General features: G+C 44.2%; 1 protein-coding gene across 1 annotated transcript in view; it reads left to right on the top strand.

The window, feature by feature from the left end:
- LOC107194321 (homeotic protein empty spiracles-like) overlaps positions 1-24,377 on the top strand; it is a 27,804-nt gene extending 3,427 nt beyond the window's left edge. Inside the window, exons 2-3 of the mRNA XM_015583925.1 lie at positions 9,607-9,779; positions 24,207-24,377. Coding sequence (XP_015439411.1) covers positions 9,607-9,779; positions 24,207-24,377 — 344 coding nt within the window. The remainder of the gene's footprint in view (positions 1-9,606; positions 9,780-24,206) is intronic.
- Positions 24,378-24,391: the final 14 nt, after the last annotated feature.

Below are 24,391 nucleotides of genomic sequence, written 5' to 3'. Positions count from 1 at the left end.
GGGAAAGACATTCTAAAGAATGTTATTAGTTTAATTACACAGAAGCGGAATTAATTCATAAAAGGCTCGTTTTTCCGTGGTAGTATTTGTGTAAGAAATTATTGCAATGGAACGTGGATGAATATCAAATGATATTGAATGCGGAGGGTAGAAAAGAAGCAGTCGTTCTTCACCAGGAATGCGAAAATTAATTGAAATGAACGTACAAGAATAACAGTCTTATAACTACCGAATTAATAATGAAAATCGGTATTTACTCCGATTTACACCATCAACGTGGTCAGCTTCCGTTTCTTGCAGTCAGCTGCTTAATCAGAGTGAATCAATGCATTGGTAGAAATTTGCTCGTACGTAACTTGCGCGATCAAAAATCCACAATGTTTCGAGAAATAGATTCTCAATCGTTCGTTTCAGTTTTCCTTCCTGTCCTCGTCGAGAGGGTTACAAGATGCAGAGCTAACGTCGAGTCGTGTGGTTGTGCTACGAATTTTACGGCTTGTCGCCTCGTTCATCCGCGGCTGCCAGTTAACTTTTATCTGCGATCACACAGGCTCCCCTGGATCATAAATCATCAATCGTAACTTGTAATGGTCTAGGCATTAGCGGATGGAATTTTGTTGCAGAGGACGCTGCGTTTATTTATCGGCCGTAACTCGTTCGTGGTCTTTTGCTCGACAAATATGAATTATCGCTATATGTACACAACGTCTTTCTTTTTTCCGTTCGACTCCAATTTGCGTTGAGTCCCAGCGTGAGCGATTCATAATCGGAAGAATTTTAAGAAAGAAAAAAAAGAAAAAAAAAAGAAAATGAGAAAAAAATGTCAAGAACAATGACTATACTTGATACGCGTAGCAAACATGGCGACCATTTCTTTCCGTGCGGCGGAAACGAGTTTCAGCCGCATTTCTCTCTACCGGGTGGCGGTCGCTCGCGCCGTAAACGCGATCACGGTAAATTTATGGTAATTGTCTCCCCGTGCCGGGAGAGACGTTTCGCCTTTTCCCCGTCGTTTCCCGCCACCGAAGTTGCTCTGACCTCGTAACTAACCGCAAACGAGCCTCAATAATGCCTGATTGCCACCCGATTAGGCATTAAAGTTTCTCGAAGACTGTCTCCACTGGAAACACGCGGTCTCGGTGCTCGATACGACGAACCGGAAGTCATCGGGATCTTTACTCGGTCCCCGAGACGATTTTCCGGTTCCATCGCGGCCGACGATCACGATTTTTCGATTGAGCGATTAACCTCCGGTGTGACTAGCCTGCTGCTCGGTGAAACGAAGACGAAGAAAGAAAGGAAAGAATAACTATACATATTTCACGTTTAGCAACCTAATAGATAGGAATTGGAACGCGGCACAAGGGAAAACGCAGCGCTCGTTTGACCAAAAATTCGCCCCCGGGATTATCATCTCGCGATGGAATGGGGCCGCCTCCTCGCGCGCGATGTGTCCCCTTCTTTTTCCATTTAGTGTAATTGAATGTTCCGCGAGTCGAGCGTTCGCATAACTTTGCGCCAGATTTATCTCGGGGAAAAGAAAGAGATCGGCGCGAGATTTCACGCGGACGGCCAGCGATTGGAGCAAAACCGACGAGTCAAGGAGCGAACGTGGAAAAGGCAGCCACGCTTATCTAGCAATTAGTCGGTACCGATAATTACCGCTCGTGAACTGATCTTCCAGATATACGTGTGTTAGTTCGGAAATCCACTGATTTCACTTTGATGATTGTGTACAGGTTACTTCTTGCGTGGAACTTCGAGTGACCATTTTGTCAATTAGATCACAGAAGATGTCAATCATACGAGTAGACAATCTTAAATTTCGGTATTTTATATTGTATTTATAAAACTGTGCCTCTAATACCTTTTACTGATGGTTTTGGTGACGTTATGAGATATATTGGTTTATAAGAGGCGGACGCAAAATGGCACTTTAGGTCCTTCAGCATTCCACTTCGACACCTCATCGGGCGTGAAATTTTGTTTCTAATCTTATTTAAATTTTAGCTTACATGTAATGTGGGTAGGAAGAATAATGGCCACGATGGTATCGTTAGATCTATAAATAATCAAGATTACCTACCATTTTTCTCGAGGTCTGAAATTTCTCTCCAATGAAGGATGTTTGAATTTTCATTTCAAGCCTGTCAGTGTTGACTGTTTCGTTTGCAGAACGATCCACGTGTCCAACTTGCCGTAAAATGACCATTTTTTAAGCCTACCGGGGTCCTCTGTTCACGCGCGCCGCAAAACGGTTCCGAGTCGTGCCGTTCCGCCGGTCTCGCGAGTTTCGCTCGACAAAAGCGTAATTACTCGGAATGGGCTAATGGTAATTGCTCGTGACTTAACTACAATGGTAATTCACTTTCGTAATATCAATTCCCCGTAAACAGTGTCTCGAAGCCGGTGTAACCGGGCACGATTTCGCTATCACGTTCGTTCCGTTTGCGCAACCTCGAGAAGTATTAGAGGTAATTAGTATTGCAACTGTTCGTTCGGTGTTCGCTGGCAGTCATTAAAAAATCACTGGGTGCCAGCGCCGCGTTACGCGTTCGTCGTGTAACAATTAACCGAAACGTTCACTATCAGAAGCTTCACCTGACGTGTTATTACCCGTAGGGTAATTTTCAATTAAATTTTCCATTGTCTGGTGTGACGTTATCAGCAGCTACACTTATTGTTCGTTCGTAGCCCAAGTAGAGTCGATAACAAATTTATTTACACGCTTAAACGAACCTTCCTACGGTAAGGTCCGGATTGTATCCGACCTAAGTTACATGTATGATAGTTCCCCTTGCGCGGTCTCCATTCTATTTTTATTATTCTCGTTTAAAAAAATTTCTCATTATTTATTGTAGTTTAATACTTGTATTATTTTATGCTATATAACTCAACTATTATTCCTTATTATATAAATGAACAAAAATACAATGTTTAAGATAATATGTTCTAATCCGTCTAAGAATGATGAAAAAGAGCTCGGGTCAGATTCGACCCCACTTTACCAGGTACAACTTTAAAACCCACCTTACCATTGGAGGGTGAATCTTTATAACACTATAAATATGTAGGTATAGTAATTATTCCATGCGTATCAATACTTTTCTAACGATGGGCCATCTGGAAAAGATATGTAAAATGGTACTTAACTCTATATTGTAATAGTAATTGAATTTCCAAGAAAACGGATCTTCTGGAATATTGAAAGTATAGTTTTAAAAAAATGACCAAGGTGTAATCGTAAAATATTATCAAAGTGAACCATTCGAATTACATACTCAATGTCTCCATACACTCGATAAAATAACGATCCAACGAAAGGTAGTACAAGTGAAACGAGCTCCATTTAATAATCGTACATACTTTCCGCGACGTTTTATTTGATAATAAAGCCCGTTCGTCCGGTACAAATTGAAACCTGATCGCAGCTAGAGTGAAACCCGAAGTAGAAAGCGACCAATGAAAAAGTCGCGCGCCTGTTTCGTGACCGTCATCGAGAAAATACCGGTGCAGCACAATGGCGGAGTTAATCAGCATTATTAAAGCGTCGTTTACCCCTGTGACGGTTCTTGCCGTGGGGTGTCCGTCATCGACAATGACGTTCGGTAGCCCCCATTGTCATTTTTTTCTTTTTTTTTTTCCAGTGACACCGTCGATTTCACGGGTCCCTCGGTGTGTTCTTCACACTTTTGTCCCCCTCTTTCAACTTCTATCTTTTCTTCATTCGATTCGTCGATCGAACAAATGTTACAATGACGCGCCAATTTTTTTTTTCTTATCAACTAGATCCTTTGTGAATCCGATTGACGTCTTCATTGAGAGGATCGTCACACTCGATCGCGGCTTGATCCTCGCTTTTTTCGATCGGCTGATTCGTACACTTGGATGATCCGATTCTTTCGATGATTTGTTCTCTTGCGAATCATCGGAGATTTTTTAAATTAATTTTATTGTCATTGAAAAGACTGAATTTCTTGTGGATTTAGAGTGGGAGGGGATAGACATCGAGACTATTTTTTAGGGACTTTTGTTTGGATTTCTTGTGAGTGTAATTTTATTCTACAGAAACTAACGTTACGCTTACATCATTAATTTGAAAAAGGTTTGTATTGTATTTAGAAGGTATCTGTTGTAACTTTACTATTATTATACATCCATAAATTGAACTGCATAATCGTAAACTTTGTAGAACATCTGCTATCACATCTACCAGCATCCCCTATAACGCATTGAATCGGAATTACAACCTTATCGCGCTAATAAATATACCGAGGTCCTTGCAGACGACGATAAGATCGAAACGCCCTCCGAAATGAGTTATTCATATACACTTCCTGCGAAACAAAGGAGGATAATAATACTTTCGAGCACTTGAAACGTCTGCGTCGGTACTTTCAATTACATTCTCCGCGATCGTTACTAATCTTGATTAAAGTGAGACTCGTCAAAAATTTACTCGACGAAAGTCCTATCAAACCTCTGAAAACGATGCAAAGCTTCGAAAAACGTAATCACCAGACTGTAGATTCTTTACATTTATAGTTTTCACTAGGTTCCACAATACAGAAGATTTAACGTAATTTTCAGCCTTATTCCTGATCTAAGACATTTATTACAGAAAAAAGTACACAAAGAAGTGTAAAATTTGCATTTTTCTAAATTAATTCCACTATTATATTCATAGTCTATGAATTATTCAAAAAGCAGTCGATCTTTTATTTCGTTACTTAGAAAAATCTCTTGAAGTTTCTAAACTTTCGTCTGACTGTTTAATTTTCATCGGATTAACAAACTTCAGCAGCGATATCGAAACAAAAGCAGGGATTAACGGACGTTCGCCAGCCGATGTTTCCCCGTTAATTATTGTTCGTCGACTTTCCTCCAAGCGGCAATTAGACGCGATTAACGGCGTGGCCGCGTGTATGCAAATCCGCGGGTACATATTCAATTCCGTGCACGCCGTTAAAAAATCGTCGCTCGATATCCGGCGTCGTTCACCGATACACGTCGTACGTCCAGCTAATTAAATCGTAATCGACTATTAGACGTTGAGCCTATTTTTAGGCTCCAGAGGGGTCGCTTATTTTTCGTAGTGTATGATCACTATATCTAACATATAAAAATTCTAACTCGAAAATATAAAAAGTCATGACAAAGCCTGCTTGTTCTATAAAAGTTAATTCGTCGTCGGTCGAGCGAGATAGTGAATTCGCTTTATTGTCTCCCGCGGTTCCACAGCTTCGAGTGTTACACGTCCTACATATGTAAGTGTTTCAATGGTTTGTTCGGTGAGTTAACGGTCGCGCACGCGCGCGCGAAAAACGCGTTAGCGATAACTTAACTGACACTCCGCTGGCTTGTTTTCTTTTTTCGCTTCGCTGTTTATCCTGTCGTGTATTTGGTCAGCGTCGACCGATTGTTGTCGCGGATTTGCATAATTACGTGGTTGCGCGCGCGCGCGCTCGGTAATATACGCCGTCTGATTTGCATACTTAATTCCGTAATTGGCGCTTCTTAATTGTTTAGTCGACCGCGTAATTCACTCGTTGGGGCCCCCATCTCCCCACCTCTGCGTGTTCGATATTTTCGTCGAGGACTAGCCGGCCAGAGAGCCGCGTCGACCGACGTTAATGGCCGACGGCTGAAACGATTTACCTTTCGAAATTGCGAATCGTTCAGGATCTTTCCGTTTTTTTTTTTTTTTTTTTTTTTTTTTTTTTTTTTTTTTTTTTTTTTTTTTTTTTTTTTTTTTTTTTTTTTTTTTTTTTTTTACGTTGAAAACGAGTCCTTGTAACTTGCTAATTTTTGGCATTGTCGAAGACCTAACGGCACGAGGAATTTCTAAATCGTTGTTATGCGGTTGAATTTACATATATGTTTTCGTTTATGGGGTTTCTTTCGAAATTGTCCGATCGTGAGATCAGAAGATCATATTAATTGTCTACATGGTCGTTTTACATTATCTTTAGTAGGGCTATAGTGAACATCTGTACAAGAATCACATCATACACGATACACTACTATTACGTTGGCTTTCACACGAACACTGATCAACTTACAGTCACAACAAATATTGAGATCTATACATCCTGTGTAGATAGGTAATGAAGGCACACTGTGTAGGCATAAAAGGTGTAGTTTTATCGGCAATCTTAAATAACAATGAATACGATGGAAGTTAGGAATGTACATAAACGGCGTTTCATGTGAATCACCTCTAAATCGAACGATCCTACGATTTTCAAAATCATTCGACGGGTTGTCAGGTATCGGAGTAATCCAAATTACAGTGCGTATCGCGATCTCGTTGTGCAGTTCGCGACGTTCGGAACAATTAAAAACGCATTAGCGTTTACAGGGTCGACGGCTCCAGGGAGGAAGGGACGTTGACGGTGGGTTACGCGTCGTTCAAAGGGAAAATTGGCCGGGATATAATTTGATACTTTTACGATTTGCTCTTGTTTTTCAGTAATTTCGAGTCGCTCTGGGCGGCTCAGCTGCGAGCAGCGTAGTTCGCGAGCGAACGCTCGCGCGCACACGAGCGTAATTACAGGCCGTCTAGGTTTCTTCGCTCCCCACCTTTTCCTCTCCCTTCTGCGCCCTCTCCTGGCATTGGAACAGCCCTGGGCGACGTCTAGGAAGCGCCTAGAGATTCGCTAACGACGAAATACAGGGACGGAAATGATAGAGACCGGTCGGAGGGATAGAGAGGTTAAGTGATGGTTTTGAGAGGGAACGCGAGAAGGGTTGGGAGAGAGCGTTTATTGAGGAGTGTGGTACAGAGCGGATGCTTGTGATGGACTGAAGGAGAGGGAGGAGTAAACAGAAAGAGAATGAAGGATTTGAGAGGCGTGGGGTTGGGAACGGGGGACGAAGAGGTCGCGGAAGAAACTGGAGGTGTTAGAGATGGTTAGAATTAAGTGGTAATTATTAGGCTGGAACACAGGGATGTAGAGTACATAATATTGATGGTATTAATAAAGTTCAAATCAATAGAAAATCAAATGAATAGATGTATGGTACAGGGGTAAGTGTTAGGGTAGAAAAAGAGAGGGGAGAAAGAGTATATCGAGAAAAATTAATCGAGAAGTTAAGAATTAAGAATAAATGGAATACAGATGTTACCGGAACACTCGAGATATTTTATACAATTTTCTAGGATTGCGAATCATCTGTAGAATCGTCTGTGCTAATCGGAAGTCAAGAATACCAAATGAATTTCTCGTGTATACCGACCGGAATTATCTAAAATTGAAATATTCCTGTTCAATCAATCTTAAACAACACCAGCGGACAGTCGAGGCGCTACCTAAAAGGCATTATTCAATCAATTACGGCTTCTTTGAGCGTGTTACACATCGTGTGTGTAACAGACGATCACGAGGCATTAAACGCATCGATTATTCGGAGCCGCGCGAGCCACGCTTCGATAATCGATTAATAATTGCCGTTGCATTATACGCGCTAAAGTCTTTAGACTGATTAGGCGTCGTTGTTGCGTGTTATAGCTCGTGGCGAATAGAAACTGATTTCTCCGTCGACCATGAATACCTGACATCTGTCGCGCGGCACGGTCGGACAGACGAATGGTAGCGAATCAATAATTAATCAGCCGAGAGAACTCTATACGGTAGCCTGTGCCGGGAGTCGAATAACCGAATTCAATTGTTTCTCGATCGCATATATACATATACATATAATACACCATAAGGGCATACCACACAGTCGCACGTACATCGCCATAAAATATTCGACATCTACTCGTGACTATAACGTGTATCAAGCTGCCAACTGTAACTGTACAAGTTATAAGAAAATTACCTGTCAAACGGATTTCAAACGAAATATTCATGGTTCCGTAATGAAAATAGATTTTTTTTTTTGGTACCTTCTAATTGAATTGACCGGAATTTTATTCGAATAATAATACACAGTGAATAGTAGCAGTATCCAAGAGTATTATCCTGATGGTTAAACAGTCAACAAGATTGAATAATTTTTCACCAAGTGGTACCACTCATTCAAGAAGAATTATTATTTTATAATAAAAGTTAGAATTTCCACGCTTAATCGATGAAAAATTGCGAAGTAATGATTTAGAATCTTTTTTCGAAATTCTTTATACAGACAATGAATTTTCTGGACACAATAAGTGAACAATTCGCTCGGTTTAATAGGTCAATGGACGTTCTCAATGGTGGAAACAAGGATTCCAAAGGCATGTTTCCGCGGAAACGATACACGATCGATCGTGATCGGTTGACAAGCGCGATCCTCGGGCTCGGGCACTCTTGCGGCGGCATTGTTTACAGCCCCGGCCAAGGCAGCCCTCGATCCATCAAGGATGGAGAGGAATGTAACTTACCGCCTCGGTAAGAATGCTCGCGCACGTGGAAACGCATCTTACTTAAGCTGTAAGGTACGCGTGCATACGTGATGTGGCCATTAAACCGGAGGCATCTGGCGACCTTCTCGCTCGGACAGAGGAGAGTACGGCGTGCGTGGTAACGTCGTTGGGGGGGGGGGGGATCATTGAGAACGTCGTTGGACGATCCACTTGAACGAGATTGGGATCGGTTTCCTCGAGGTGCCTCTTTTTGCATTCTTGTAACTCTACATATTTTGATTTCTGAAACTGTATAGTGCCTAGACATCCGTGGTCCAGTGATTTTTCGAAATATCTTCAGATTCGTTATGAATTCTTTACTCTACTGGATGGTACTTTTTTGAGCGTTAATTAATCGACGAGGATTATTGTATAGAAGGTAAACCGTGAATACTTTAGGATAATTCATTAGGGTCTAATTAATTTTTAAACGGCGTCATTCTCAATCCTGTCCGCGCGTTGTCACGTTCGGGGTAAATAACGACACGCAAGCCTGATCCGCAAGCATGAGGCCGATGGTATGCATATAGGCGAGGAGAGAAAACGAATTGCACGAGCTGCCGGCGGCCGAGCAGCCACTACCAAGAAGTCCGCTCGAGTAATTGAGTATTCCGCCTCGAAAGAGTCATGTCGATCGACCGATACCTACTCTACGTCTGCCGGAAGTCGGGCCGGGATAGTTTGCCCGGAAAGCTCGCCACGATAAATCGCTCGCGATCCACGCCGCTGCTTTTCGAGCTGCTGCGCGATCTCCGTTGAATTCGAAATTTTCCCGCTCGCTGATCGTCGTTCGAACCGCTACCGTATTTCCCCGTTGTCAACCGTCTAGAGAAACTTTATCGAGGCTTGATTTATTTTTGTTTCGTGGTGATTCAATCGATACTGGGTCACTTTCGACCCCCCCCCCCCCCCCGTCATCGACAATTACAGGGAGGAAGACTTCTATCGTTATTCACTTACACATAGATTGCAATAAAAGTTGCGAAGAATCTCAGTACAATAGACTAATATGACATTTTAATCATTTTTATAAGTTTACAAACCCGTCAGTTTGTTTTGACTGCTTTGGTAGTTCTGGTGACAATTACAGGAGAATAGTAATACAATAGTTTATTGAACGTGATTCTGGGGAGGTAGCACTGTACACGTCCCAAACATATTCACTGAAGTTACACATACCCGTATAAATGAATGATTTTTGAAACCGTTCCTTCTAGGTCCTGACATACCCGGGTTCCTCTTGCAACCGTTCAGGAAGCCGAAGAGAATAAGGACGGCGTTCAGTCCTAGCCAACTGCTGAAGCTCGAGCACGCGTTCGAGAAAAATCACTACGTGGTCGGCGCCGAAAGGAAGCAGCTGGCGCAGGCGCTCTCGTTGACGGAAACGCAGGTAACGTGTTGTTGTCTCCTATTCTTCGACCATCTTGTCCTCCAGAAAAAAAGAACTAGCTTTCGATAAAGACCGGACCGGAAAGTTTTCTTTCGATCCAGGATCTCTAAAAGTCCGTTGGCTGGCTAGACACACGAATCCTGCCGGAGCTAATTGCCGGGCAATTAAACCCGCGTAATTACAAGTCGGCGAGACGGGAGGGTGCGAAGAATTGCCGGCTTCAAATTATATTTCTTAAGAGAGTGAGCGAACAAACTCCGCGATTATCTCGCGCAGTGGACGGTATTGTCTGAAATCTTCCATTCTTCCCATAGACTTTGATGATGTACCCACATCCTACTAATTCTTAGAAATTCTAGATTTTCTTTGGTTGCTAAGAGCGTCTCAGATTCTCGACCAATACTGTGTCCATTAGGTTAGCCAGAAATTCATTTTTTAGTTGCGATGGATGCACCAAACCCGTGTACATCACTAGTGTCCTTCAAATTCACCAGTTTCCAATGGATCCTGATTCAGGATCTTGTGTTGTGTTGTGGCCTTGGTGTTCAGCTCTTAACAGTGCTGTTCCCAACGAGCCAGTCGGGGCCGAATAACGAGGGGATTGATATGCTAATACAGAAGTCGAGAGGGGTGATGTGTGTGCGAAGACGTGCGTGCCGGACGCTCCAGATGCATTACGTGCATATGTATATCACACGCGCTGGGTTACGTATTCTATGGGCGTAACACGCTCTAAAAAAAGGATAGAGCCTAGAGGGGAGAACCGTAGGAGGGTTGGTGTGTATTGTGAATCGTGTCGGGAGAATGGTGGAGCCTGCCCCGACGCCATCTTGGTGCCGCGGTGGAAACAGGCTTTCGTCGCATTCTCTCTGTGTTTATTCTATTTTTCATCCTCAGACGTCGACCTTTTTTCACGCTCATCTCGGATATTTCCAAAGTTATGAGCCATTGTATGTCTTGTTCATGTATCCACGTTGTCACACGTAACGTCAGACATATAATTATTGCTCTTTAATCGGTCGGTATCGTTGAAAAAGGCACAAGTTTACGTTCCGTACGCTGGTCCTTTCCTTACTAAACCCTGTGGTTTGCCGAGCGAAAGATTAGAAAAGATTGTCCCGTTAAGGTTGTGTCTCGAGGCGTAATTAACATCGTGCAGCTCGAACGAGCAACCACCCTCTTTGCATCGCCCGCGCGCGGGCGCGCGCGCTCGCGACCCTCTAACAGACCCCGCAGGTTCGCGTGTTACACGTTTCTATACAAGCCACCGGCTCTTAACTCGGCCGTTAATTAAACTTATTATGCACGCTTGGAGTTTACGCGAGATAAGGAGGCAGGGTAAACATTTAAATCAGTTTATTCGCCGGTTTTTACAACGTCCTGATTACCGATGTCACATAATTCCACCCGGTTCACCTTTTCCTTGTTCCACTCGTTGGCTCCCCGCGAGACGGCTTAAATTGCGTTCATTTGTCAGAAGGACTTAATTTGAAAGTGCACGAGCTGAGACGGTTGAAATTATCGCCGTGTAGTTCGTGTTGGTATCGTTATTCATAGAACGAACACACTTTTAAGGGGTGATTTTATGCGGTTTTCAAGTTACTACTTCGTTACAATTACTCTAATAGAGAACAACAAAAAACAATTCAAAGTAAGAGAAAGCTGGCATTATATATATGTATTCTTTATTTCCGACTCACGGCCAGGATATTTCGACTTGGTTTACTACCTACCGTCACTTTACATCACCAACTTAAACCACGCATCCAATAGTTTTTTACACTTAAAGAACTGAGTTTACAGTTTACGAAGTTTAATATTACGTATATCTGGAACCAGGAAAGTAGTGAAATAATCAAACACACTACAATAATATCATTTACCGCATAATTATTTTTACAAAATATTTAACAAAATTTTAATTTGTTGTCAATATAAATTTTTCATTGTTGTTAGTATTTCGAGATACAACCATTGAGAAAAAAAAACTTTCAAAGTTTCGGAATTAGGACTTAAAAGAATGTTGTTTTCTCGGTTGAATTTTCATTATATTATGACGAATTTGTGTTCTTTGGGCCAATGAGACGCACGTAGATTGATTAACCGAATGTTTTTGAATAATGGAGTTAGAACAATTAAGAACTCGGGCGATGTAAATTTCTAGTTGATCTATCTAATCGAATCGTTCCTGGAGACTGTCAACCGGTTCACATACGAAAAACAACCGAACAAAAACGGGAACTAATCGTCGGATGAAGAGCCAATCAACCCGGAGACGCTCCTTAATTACCGGTTGCACCTCGTCTCTCTCCGGTTCCTCCGGGAATAACACGCGCTTGCTCGCTAGCACACGGGGTGCCCTGTTCTCGCGCTTGTTCGGGATTCATAAAGCGAAGCGTGCGTTACACGCGACCTGGTGGCCCTCATTAGGGGCCTAATTACGTGCGATTAGCCCCGCAATTACGGAGGGGAATACATTAGCCGTTGAATCGCGATCACGCAGCCCGTTTTCGCGCTGGTTTTGCGCGTTCTCGCGAGTCACGAACAAGGTGCCTCCTTTATCGCGAAATTCGAGCCGTGATTCGACTTATTAACACGCTATCGACGGGAAACACACCGTGAATCACCGTCCCTGGGTCTTTCTGAGAGTCACACTCGATACTTCACGTGTTTCGCTTTGTCCTGTGTTCCATTTCAGTGCGTAATATCGAAGTAATTATTATTAATGGTAGTACAACAATGTGTACAAGTAGATTGTAGCGCAATACTCGTAACCGTAACACGGAAAGTCGCCATTAGTTGCGATCACGCGGTTTTTTCGCGTCGATTTATTATTTCTGATTATCATTGGTCCGAATGGTCCTTCCTCGAATTCGTCTACCGTGGCTTTGTCGAGATTACGTTTGGTGCAAAGAAAATTAGAGAATAAAAACGACGTGCCTTCTTCCCTTGAATTGCGATAGTTGCGTGAGAAAAGGTCTGTTCACGGTGTGTAGGGGTCAGAGTTGGGCCAAAATTTGTATCTAAATAAAAATTTCGAATATAAAATGGTATTTTTATTCGATGAAAATTATCCGACGAATAAGGGATTCGTTTTCTATTTGAACTTCGAAGAACGAATAAAGTATTATCTTTTATTCGAATCGTTATTCAGATAACTTTTTATCGAAATAAGGCCCAACTTTGGTAGGGGCCATATGCAAACGCAGTTTTATTTGATCATTAGGCTCCAGTAGGTATGCTCTTTGTCGCAATTAGCGGGTAGTGCAATTAAGAGACACTATTCAACTCTAGAGAGATGGTGGTCGGACATAAAAAAAAATTCCTTTTTGAGCCGGACAATACGAGTAACAATCGCGTCCTACTTGTTCGTCCAAGACACTCGACCCACGCGTATCAAACGGAAAACGCTGCGTCGGAGATCAGGATTAATGGGGCCGAATTCGTTGATCGGTTTTAAAGGCTGATACGGCACTCTGACGACTTTAATTGATTAGGAGAAGGCGTACGCAGGTCGCAGGAAGACGATAAAACCTCGTTCTCCGGCTGCGATTTCGATCGACGTCGCGGCGGGATGATTAATGCCGTTTCGTAGCCCGTGTAACACCGTTGATGATTCGCGTCGCGAGTTTACAGGACGTGTCGTTAGAAACGAATCGGTACTTTCTCTAATAAATCCAGGAACGACGACGACGATGACACTGCGACACAGAGGAGGAGCATGCGAAAAGAACAATGATTAATCGGGGGATGGGTTCGCCGTAATGGCGAACCGGAACGCGGGGATGGATCGCGGAAGCGTCGATTTTTCGTGGTCGGACGACGGTTAATCCGCGGTTTGACCCTAATCTGTTTCAGCGTGTTCATTAGCTCGGACATCGCGCCGAGTCGTTTATAATCGTTTCTACACTCGTGCCCGGGAAGCGATTTAATCAATTCGTACGGTTCGCCGGTGATTAATCGATCATCATCGCGGACCAAGTTTCTTACACCGCGAATTTAATTACAAGTTTGTCGTGGTTGTAATTACAACTGCTATAACCTCCTCTGCCTGGACGACTTCCGTTTGTCGTTCTTGAAATTCAATATTTTCACTTTGTGAGAATATTGGTCGGGGTCTGGGTTAGGTATCGGTGTTGATGGTTTTGTTAGACGTTCACTTCTTGAAAGAATACGTAGTTTATGAAGTTCTTTTTTATACTATGCGTACATCGAAGGGAACAAAAAGTATAATGACTTCATTCCAATTACTGCGATCGAAGGAAAAAGAAGTCGCGGAGTGGCAGAAATTTTTCCAAGACACAGAACCAAGATGGCGTCCGTGGTACGGTGGCTGAATAACGCCCGAAGTTTCGGATGCTCGGTGATCACTGGTCGTCATTAACGGGCATAATTAAGGAAAAAAGAGGGTCCGTAGTAAGGCAGAGTCGGTTTCTCGCGCGGGCGCTCGTCCGTTCGGCCCTACCTGTCCGGAGTGATACAAAATAATCGCGTCGAGCATGGCCACTGCATATACACACACGGTCGTGCCGGGTCTGTAAATCATTCGGTTAATTGCCGGTTATCAGGGAACAACAAGAGCTGTCTTTTCGCTTTCGTTGTCACGACGACGGGTACAATGCCGATCGAGCGGGTGAGCCTTAACTTAACGAACACGCGTGTAGCTTGACCAGAGGCACATTCATTATCCAGATATCTACAGGGTTTCGATATTGGTACGGAGCAACTAATAAAGATAAGATACTACTTCAACCATATTTCATCAAAATGAACTTGAGCATCTGTATTTTGATTTTTTTTACGACTCCTCTCGTCGAACTTACTGTAGTATTAATAATTCCCAAGAAGCAACATCAATTCTATGTTAATTGCAACTGTATGCTCACCCCGAAAGCTGAATATTACAATCAACAAAGTAGTTTCACTCCGATTTCAAGAAAATTGTTAATACTGATTTATGCTAAATGCAGTTTGGAATCGACTCGACGTTATAAAGCAAGAGATTAAGGAAATACATATACATATGTGACTGTCCATGGATTATAATATACCATAAAATTAATTTACAAACTTTTATAGTGAAGAATATAATTAAGAATCAAATTGACTCGAACAGTGTACAAGGATTAAGTAAAGACGAAGAAACCCAGAAGAATCCAAAATAAAAAATTCGAGCAAGAATCACCCTGTTTTAAATTCGCTTCAACTGATAGGAGGATTTTTCTATAACGTTCACCATATTTAGCTCGTAAAAACGTGAAGAAAATTGTGTCGGCAAGTGTCTCCAGGGCAAATTGAATCCGTCCTTGACTCTGCGCGCGTGTATGTAGGTTGTATACGTATACATATATGTATACTTCGACACGGGGTGATATTTATTGGAACGTTATTAGCATGCTGTCCCGTATATTACACCATAATTTGCATTGGGTTTCAGTTGGCAGAAAACAGAACCCATTGGTTCTTAACGACCTTATAATCTCGTTGACTGTCTCTTTTTCATCCTTTCGTCGCAGCGTAATGCTGGGTCCACGTGGACCCGCGAGAGCATTGTCGCAATCGCTCGCGGTCCTCCTCTTGCCCAGGAAGAATTTCTTCTTCTTCTTCTTCTTCTTCTTCTTCTTCTATCTTTTCATTCTTTTTTTTTTTCACACTCCTTTGCAGTCGTCTTCTTCGCTCGCTGTCTCTTTCGTTCGCGACTCGGTTCGGTGTTCTGCCAACACCTCCGGCCAGAGATCACCGAGACGTATCTAATCGAATTCGGCTGTTGAACAGTGGTGCAAATTGCTGGTGATAACGTGTTACCGCGTGTCGAATGGGGCTGTTTTTGTGTTTTTGTTTGTTGGCCGTGGTTACTTCGCGGCGGATGCGGTTGATGATCCTTGTCGTAACATTGTGGAAATCGATGGGGATAAGGATAATAGGTTTCGGTATTGTATACCTTGTTGTTTCTTTAGGTGTTTCGTCAGGGCGGTGATTTTCTTGGTTGAACCTCTTCAATTATATGTCAATAGGTTCGAAAATGGATTTAGTACGGTCTTCGAGCCTCTGTTTTTCCATAAGTTTATTGATTTTTTCGTTATTTTGAACGTATCGTAATATTAAAAAGTACGATGAATTTTGAGTGTCGGGAATGCGTTGCGATGCCTATTGAGCTACTGAGCGCAGCCTCGAATTACATTCAAGTCGAACGCTGTATCGTTAAGAAACAATGTCACAACAACGCCGATGAATTACTTGAATACAAAGTAGCGAGCGGAGTAACTGGAAAACAATGAAACATCGCTCGACTTCTTTATTACTTTAAAACTACCGTCCAGCGGTTGTGCAACGGAGATCGCATGTACAAATGACGAACATACGATCGGGGACAAACGTGTTCGCCGCGTACAATTTCATGTAGTATGCGTAACATGATGTAAACATTATATTAATTCTTACACTGTTATTGCTACTTAGATTTTATGCAACTTGTAAACTCTCTGTGCTGTGACAAAATCGACAATCAATTGACGTTTTGGGAATTCAATTATGAATTCACATTCACATAGAAACTTTAGTGTACGAATAATTTCGCTAGCTGATCAGGAAAATAAATTCGGGTTTCGTAAATGTTTTAGTCGCCTGAAAAGTCTATAAAATCTACAATTCAGCAAAAAGCAAAAGATTACGAAAATTCAATGTGAAATAGTTTAATTTTTGAACCCGTTTAATCGTGGAACCCGATTCTAGAGCTTGTTCGTAGAGCTTTTCGGTTCTTCTCGGTACAGAAACCACCATGCCACTCGACTTCTGTTCCCGCGGAATCGTCCGAAGACTGGTTTACGTGTTCGCGGAATACGATTTCGCCTGGCACACCGGTCGATGAATCACTCCAGGTACCGTTCGGTTTCTCGAAATTCCGCGTTCCCCGCGTGTGTGCGTCGGGTCCCGACGATGAGAAGCCAGGAGGAGAAAAAAAACGAAGGAGGCAGCGATATAATATCGGGTAAGGCTGGACACGGTATATTCCTCCACCGTCGGATCCACCGTGGTCGTCCGTACCTTTTCGCCCGGGCGTATTACGTTCGCCCGTGGACGGTAATGGAGAAGGAGTTTTGCATATTATGCAGGCCGCGTGCGGATTCTCTATGCATAATGAGGCGTGTCGTCGCCGGACTAAGAATAAAGCATTGCGACCATGCGCTGTCATCCTGATATTGTATGTGAACGTGGCCTCCTCTCTTCCTGGCCGCAATTATGCGACCGATTCCGCGGACTTGCCCCCACCATTACACGCTAATTATAGTTTCGATTAAGGATCGTAAATGTCACGAGTCTGTATTCCGATACTGAACAAAGAATTAGGTTCGATTTCTATGATATCGGGGAATGAGTAGGTCCACGCGAGTTTGACGTTATTTCTAATAGAATGGGTATGAATAAATTTCTCGAGGATTATTATGTTCGTCGTGTATATTGTTACTTCACAAATTTGCTTCGGGAGAATTTCTTACTTTAAAAAAAAGAAAAGACAATATCTATTTTGTACGATGTGCGTAAAAGAATCGTCACGGCTCGCCGATTGAAATGTTTTCTCGCACCTCCGTAGAAAGAAAGAAAGAAAGAAAGAGAGAGAGAGAGAGAGAGAGAGAGAGAGAGCATTCTTCATGCAAATTCCGCTATAATTACCCATTGTTCGGTCCGAGAGAGTTCTCCTTCTTCCCGTGGCTCCGCGAACCGTAGAAATGAGACAGGTAATACGGTTTTTTTATTGCGCGGAACGATAAGGCAGCTCGTAAACTGTCCGCAATCCACAGAAACTGGACTCGATAGGGAACGACTTGCTCGCCCGATAATGCCCCCGGTAAATACGTTGTACCGATTAGTCGCGAACGGATGCAAATTCGCGCGGCCGTAATCGTTTCCCGTGCGATTAGCGCCGAGAAAGAGATAGAGAGAAGCAGCGTGCGGGCATTGAAGTCTCCGGGAGAACGAGCTTACGACGCGCCGCAATTATCGCCGATCAACGTCGAACGAAGATGTATGTATACATATATACTGGGCTATACTCGAGTTTCCTTGGTAAACTTTCTATTTTCGAACATTGGAAATATTGATTTTAATAAGACCAATTATTTCAAACGAGTCCTTAAAGTATTGTCTCGTTGAGGTACAGTTGAATCCAGTTCGTTCTCCATTTCCCTCGATCTTCCTCTGCCTTTATTCGTTTCTCACAAGTCCTCAGGTGGAATTCTGACTTTTTTAATGAGGTTAATGGTACAACTTGGAATTCAACCGCATATGGTGATTAGTTGATGGGATGTTTAATATTAAAGTTGTAGCCGTTTCCGAACTCTTTTTGTCACTGTGTTAAATCACATTTAAAAAGTCAGCGATACACATGGGGATCTTTCCTTATCAGATTGAAAGTTGTTATACAATAATTGAACCTACGCGAATATAAAGAATATAAATATTCGAATTTCGTACCGAAAATCGTGTGTACCGTACATGGTCGACAGGGTGAGCGTGTTAAGGGACGAATCCAGTCTCTTCCAGGCCGGATCTCCCTCGATACCAAATACATTCTTTCGAAAAAGTCATATCCACGTACGGGGAGAGAGCAGGCAGAGACAGACCACCACGGTCTGCCAAACGATCGGCGAATTCAAAGGGGTGGACCGAAAGGTTGGTCAAAGCGGACCGAACGATTCCCGATTCGAACGATCGGCGTAAACGATAGGCGCGGTGGCTCGTCCTCGCGATGCCGATCCTCTACACTCGTACGTTCGCTCCTTCCATCCCTTTTGGCCGGACGAACGAGTCGGCAGCGTGGCAGTGGGGAGGAGAGACACGTTGTTGGTTTTCTCGTCACGAACCTGGCATGTCACTGTCGTGTGTCGTCGACTTCGTGTGCATACACTGTTGTGTCGGCCTCGACCGGAGGAGCAGGCTCGAGGAAGCTCCGTTTTCGTAGCTGTTCGCGATTCGCGGGAGGTCGAATCGAGGGCTTAACTAACTTGCTGTTGTAGCATTCTGACCGTAATAATAAAAACCATTAAAAACTATTCACTCTAGCATTCGGTTCGCTGTAACATCGTTCGTTGTAGCATACCCCACAGTACATTCCGAACACTTATGCAAGTTTCGCGTACTTTCCATAGACTCGTTTACTCTCAAAGATAAATCTAAATGAACATTCGCGTTTCCGTCACTAGTAGAACCGCGACATATAAGTGTTTCTAACGTTATTCCATGTGTACATTGAATTATACGTTAATAATATACGCTAATGTTCGATTATATACGTTCCACGGGTAATTTACATTTCCATAAAACATTCGATGCGTGAAGAAAATTCATATATTTATACACAGGGATCGTGATCGCTGGACTGCGAATGTTTATGCAAATTTGCATTCTTTTTATGGACTGATTGGCGGAGACTCGTAGAGAGAGAGAGAGAGAGAGAGAGAGAGAGAGAGAGAGAGAGAGAGAGAGAGAGAGAGAGGCGTGTTCAGTTTTCGGTGTGTTCGACGCACAAAAGGGTTTAAAGACGGTCTCTCACGCGATCGTTCGCGCGGAAATCGAATGGGAAGAGTCCACAGCGATTCAGTCACGACCAGAACGATGATAATAAAACGGTGAAACGCGGAAAGGTGTATCCCAACGAAATTGTCTCTCGTTCTTTCCCCGCCTATCTCCCATTCCACCACGATCACGCTCAATTTCGTCCTAACAAAACACTCGGCACGGCTGGACGCGCGTCCGCGTGCCCCGTCGACAATTGAAAAATAATATCCTCGAGTTTATTTAGCCGTGCGATCGCGACGTGCAAAGGGGGAGGAGATTGGGGGTTGGGGGTTGCGGATTGTCGCGCGACGCACTAGGGGGATTAAAAATAATGTTTCGAGCGTGACTGGCCAGCCCCCGGGGGATTGCGGGTCAGCGTCGTCCGCGCAGCGATTGGCCCACAGGGAGGGAGGGGGTTGCGACCCTCGAGATTTTATTCGGCCCTTGGAATCGCGACGACGAAAAAAATTATCCCAACCCCCTCCGCCTGTTTTTCTTTATCCTGTATAGACTCGGTACACGTTCGAGGATATCAAGGTGGGGTTTGTTTAATTGTTTAGTGGTGTCGAGGAGGTTGGAGAGTCTTGTTAGGTTAGTGATATACATCGTTATCTATCTCCCGAAAACTCAAAACCCGAGTAGCATCTGCATGCGCGAGCACGGTTTCCACCAATCATCCTGTATGGCCACAGCGTGTCCAATTACGCTCCGCGGCACAGGCCGTTATCAAACTTGGGAATTTCCGAAACTGCAAATATGGAGAGAGCGAGAGACTCGTTGTTTGCTTCGGCGATATTGGCGCAGGTGCCGGGAGCAGAGAGAGAGAAAGAGAGAAAAGGAGACAGAGGACTCTTCTCGAGCGTGTTTCAATTCTTTGGTGTTCAACATGTGTGTACACCTGTGTGTATGTATGCGCACAGTGTCCAAAGCGGGCCGACACTAGAAACGGAACCCGTGACGAGTGTCACGGGGTACCCCGGTTACGCGTATAAGGTGTTCACCTGTCACTTAGACGCGTTCCGGGAACAGCTTCAATTACGCTGCTCCCTTACGCCCGTCGAAAGAGAAAGAGAAAGAGAGAGAGAGAGAGAGAGAGAGAGGATTGACCGTGGCGATCGGTTTTCCCCTACGCGACTCACGGGTGTACACACGCGTGTACGAACTCTCGTTATCTCCGATCGATAGACGTTTTCTTGAAGGGAACGCCGATCCGACGGTCTGTTCGTCTACGGGGGATTCGCGAACGATTTTTCCGGGGTAAGGGCGATGTTAACGCGCCTCGATCGCCGTGGATAGATATTAGCCCCGTAATCCGCCGCGGTAATACGGATCGATCGAGCCCAACGAGAACTGCTCGCCGCGACCACGTTTCGATCGGTTATCTGTGATCCTACCACGGTGCCGTTCCCATGACCATTACTTTTTCGAGAAGTTCCAAGATGGATTCTAGCAAACCATCCCCATCGTGCTTCGACTTTGAATGTACTGGTGGGTTCTTTTGAAGAACGATCGTTGGCGTTTAGGTGATGGCCGGATGTGATGTCCTTTTAAGGAGGCTCTGGTGGGCTCGTTTTGTGACTAGAGATGGCGAGAGTACGGTGATTGGGATCATCAACTGTGTGCGATCGGTGTGCGAGGTCTAACTCTGTGAAGTGTAGCTACGCGAGGTTTACGTTCTGAAGTTCCCTCTTTCAGAGGTAACGAAGGAAATCGATGAATCAAGGCGACAGACCTGGACGACAGGATTCAATTAACCCCGATTGATAATTGATATTCTAATTACGGTCGCGTTCGGTCGATCTCGTTCCGTCGCTCCGCGGGAAAGCGTGTCAGAGATGAAAAAGAAGAAGAGCGAAAAAATGAAGAGAAAAGAATGGACGGAAAATCGACGGGAGGTCTCGAGGCCTAATCTATCCGGAACCTTTTACGTCCCCTGTTAAATATAATTACGTTCATTGGCTGCCGCTCAACGCGGCGTATTCGCTTCTTTTCACCGGGTGCGCAGAGGAAATTGGAATACACGCTAATGGAAATTAATACCCGCGATTTCGTCTCGAACATTTGTCCTCCTAGTTGATCTCGAGGACGAGAGCCCGACGGACCGAGTCTTCGATTCTAATTAAACACGCGGGAGACTTTGTCGCAATTTATCGGACCTGCTTTTCCATAAATCGGGCCAAGATGGCCACCGTCGGACATTATTGCGCCGCGTCTGGCAATCTTCTACGTGAGCTTGTTATCGGCCCCGGATTCATGGTTAAACGAGGGTTTATTCTTGTTACTTCAGACGGAAATAATTCCGTGGCTCGAGTTTCATGTAGACAGCGACGATTATTTTAAGATCTGGAAATACTTCTCAAGAATTCACGACAGTTTACACCAATCGTCGCGATCTTTTTCTTTACGCTGCTCGATCAATTGGGTGTTCACTGTTCAGGGCAGCAGCTGTGTCACAGAATGTACGAAAATGAGATTTTCTTAATTCTGACGCCTCTTTAGTGTATACTATATGAATTTATAGTTTTACAGTGAATCTTCTAGTAATGCTCGAAACATCCGCAGTTTACTGATCATTACCGTATAAAATTCGCCATGGACAAGCAACTCCAATGTAGTACACCGAATCATACGCTATCACGAAAAATAAACGTTGTCCTGATCTCCCTTCCGAAGAAGACCCGTCTGGCAAATACCACGAACAATTAGTCCCGGAATTAATGGCGGAACGCGAGAACGGAGGAGCCGGCCGACAAACTGGCGAAATTTCAGAACGCAAGGGGAGATGGTTGGATTGGGCGCGGGGTGGGGTAGTCGTGTACCCAGGGGAACTTTTCGAGGATTGTGGCACTTAACGGATGATTAAGAGGGCAAATAGAGAGCAGCCCCGGTTAACGACGCTGTAGTTTCATTCCTTTCCACTCCCCTCGCATCCCCCACGCTTTGCTCCTAACGCTCCCTGCAGGACCCTCTCCGACCGTTCGTACGTATAATCGAGTTACCCCCATTTTGTAATCACCCTCTGTTCCCGAGGGTTGCCATGGAGACCGCGGGCGGTCCTGAAACCGGATTGGTGGATCCTTGACGCGCACGCGGAAAAGCCCCGGCCACCCCTTTAGCCCCGTCCTATTCCCCAGGATCAGCTCGACGATTTCAACTGTTCCCCACCACTTTCAACCACCCTCCCCCTCTATTTCTCTTACCCTCGAGCTAAAGGTGGATGTACACATACACATACACACTGGAGGCCACACAGCTGGATTTACACACGTTTTAACCGAGTTTCACCCCCCTCACCCCGTCACCCACGGGGAAGGTGAGCGTATCCAACGGCATCGATGCAAGTATCTTACGGGGGCGAGCTGGTTGTAAAAATCGCATAAAAGCTTCCCGAACAGCTTGGACGATTTATGCCTGGGCTATACACAAGCCTGCGCGAAATTTTATTCGAGACGAATATAATGCGTCGCCGCGCCGTAGGTTTTATCGAAGTCTGGTCAGAGAATTTTTCGGGACTGACGAGAGATCGTGGGAACGATGGCGAGAGTGAGGCGGAGGAATGAAATATGTGGATAGGTTAAAAATGTACTGGGCGGGGCATCGAGTGTCACTTAATGTTACGATTAAGCGATCAGGCTTGACGATAAATATCAGATGTACCAATACGTAGTCTACTATATTTTGTTAAATTTCGGTAATTATTTTTGGGAAAACCAGAACAGCCTATGGCTGTTTGAGCGATGTTTGTTCTTTGCTTCAATCATCGTGATCATTTTGAATGAGAAAAATGGTGAGAAGATGTTTTGAAGTTAAACGGTGTTTCTAGTACTTCATAAACTCATAAACTCATCAACCAAGAGAAAAAAGATATAAATGATACTGAATACTATTTCGAGCTTATTCCTCCGTGACGCAACAAATCACGCCGCAATAAAGCGTAAAATGGTCGAGGCGACGGCGTCATCTCCGTTCGCCTATCGATTCACCCTGGGGTCGGATTGGAAGGGTGTCTCTTACTATCCCTTCGAGGTTCGTCGAGGCTTGCCAAATTAAGTGGCAACTAGTTATAAACCGGTCCGGTCGTATCAAGGAACCACCCCTAAACTGGGTGTATCCGGTTACAATGGGTCCGTGTCAGTGACGCGGAACCCCCATGGCGAGGACAAAAAAAGGAGGGGGATGAAACGAGCGACAGAGCGAAAGGTAAAGCATTGTCCCCGAATTGACTGTTAGATACACATTGTCCTCTTCGCGCTTCCTGGGACACAGAAAGAAGGGGTTGAATGGACTCCATTTTAAGCTATCAACGCGTGAAATCACCATTGTCGTTGCCCAGGGCATCGCGGAAAGGGGGTGGAAAAGACGGTGGAGATACACAGGGTGGGCACGGATGTTTCTCTAACGCAGCGCGGGTCTGACGTGGTTTTGACAAGACCGGGATTAGTCTCTATGTTGGGGTCGAGGCGTAGGGTATCATGGCCGATCATCTCTCGCGATAGGGTGGAAAACTGTTTATAAATACACTCTATGTGTCCTCCGGATGATGGAATTCTGGGGGTGGGGGTGAGAGTAGTTAAATAGACTGACTTCGGTGGAATATATCTACAAAATAAAATAAAGACGTGTGAAGAGATTCATTAACATTGGAGATGAGGGAAAATTTGGAAGCACAATTAGGCCTAGTGTATATTACATCAAGAGTACACTGTATAGAGTACAGAGCACTGTATTCTTACACTTTGTTTGGAATCTTAGGTAGTCTCACTATTGCACTGAGCACCCTTCCATTTATAAATACTATATTTCCCAATGTTACATTACAATTTTCGATGCACAACGAATTAACCAGTACCGGAAATCGGTTATGTGTTGCAGGTGAAGGTCTGGTTCCAAAATCGATACGGGAACAACAACAGCAACAACAAGAACACCCATCACGTGAGCAAGTGGCAGCAAGAGACCGGGGACTATCACCACGAGGAGGACGAGGAGGAGGAGCACATCGATCCGGAGGCGGACGAGTGTTCGAGTGGCTCCGAGGCGTAGCTAGACGTTCTCTG

The sequence above is a fragment of the Dufourea novaeangliae genome, unplaced genomic scaffold (genome assembly GCF_001272555.1).
Source record: "Dufourea novaeangliae isolate 0120121106 unplaced genomic scaffold, ASM127255v1 scaffold28, whole genome shotgun sequence".
NCBI lineage: Eukaryota > Metazoa > Arthropoda > Insecta > Hymenoptera > Halictidae > Dufourea > Dufourea novaeangliae.
Note: the sequence above shows the minus strand (reverse complement) of the source record. Positions and strands in the feature narration are given on the sequence as shown.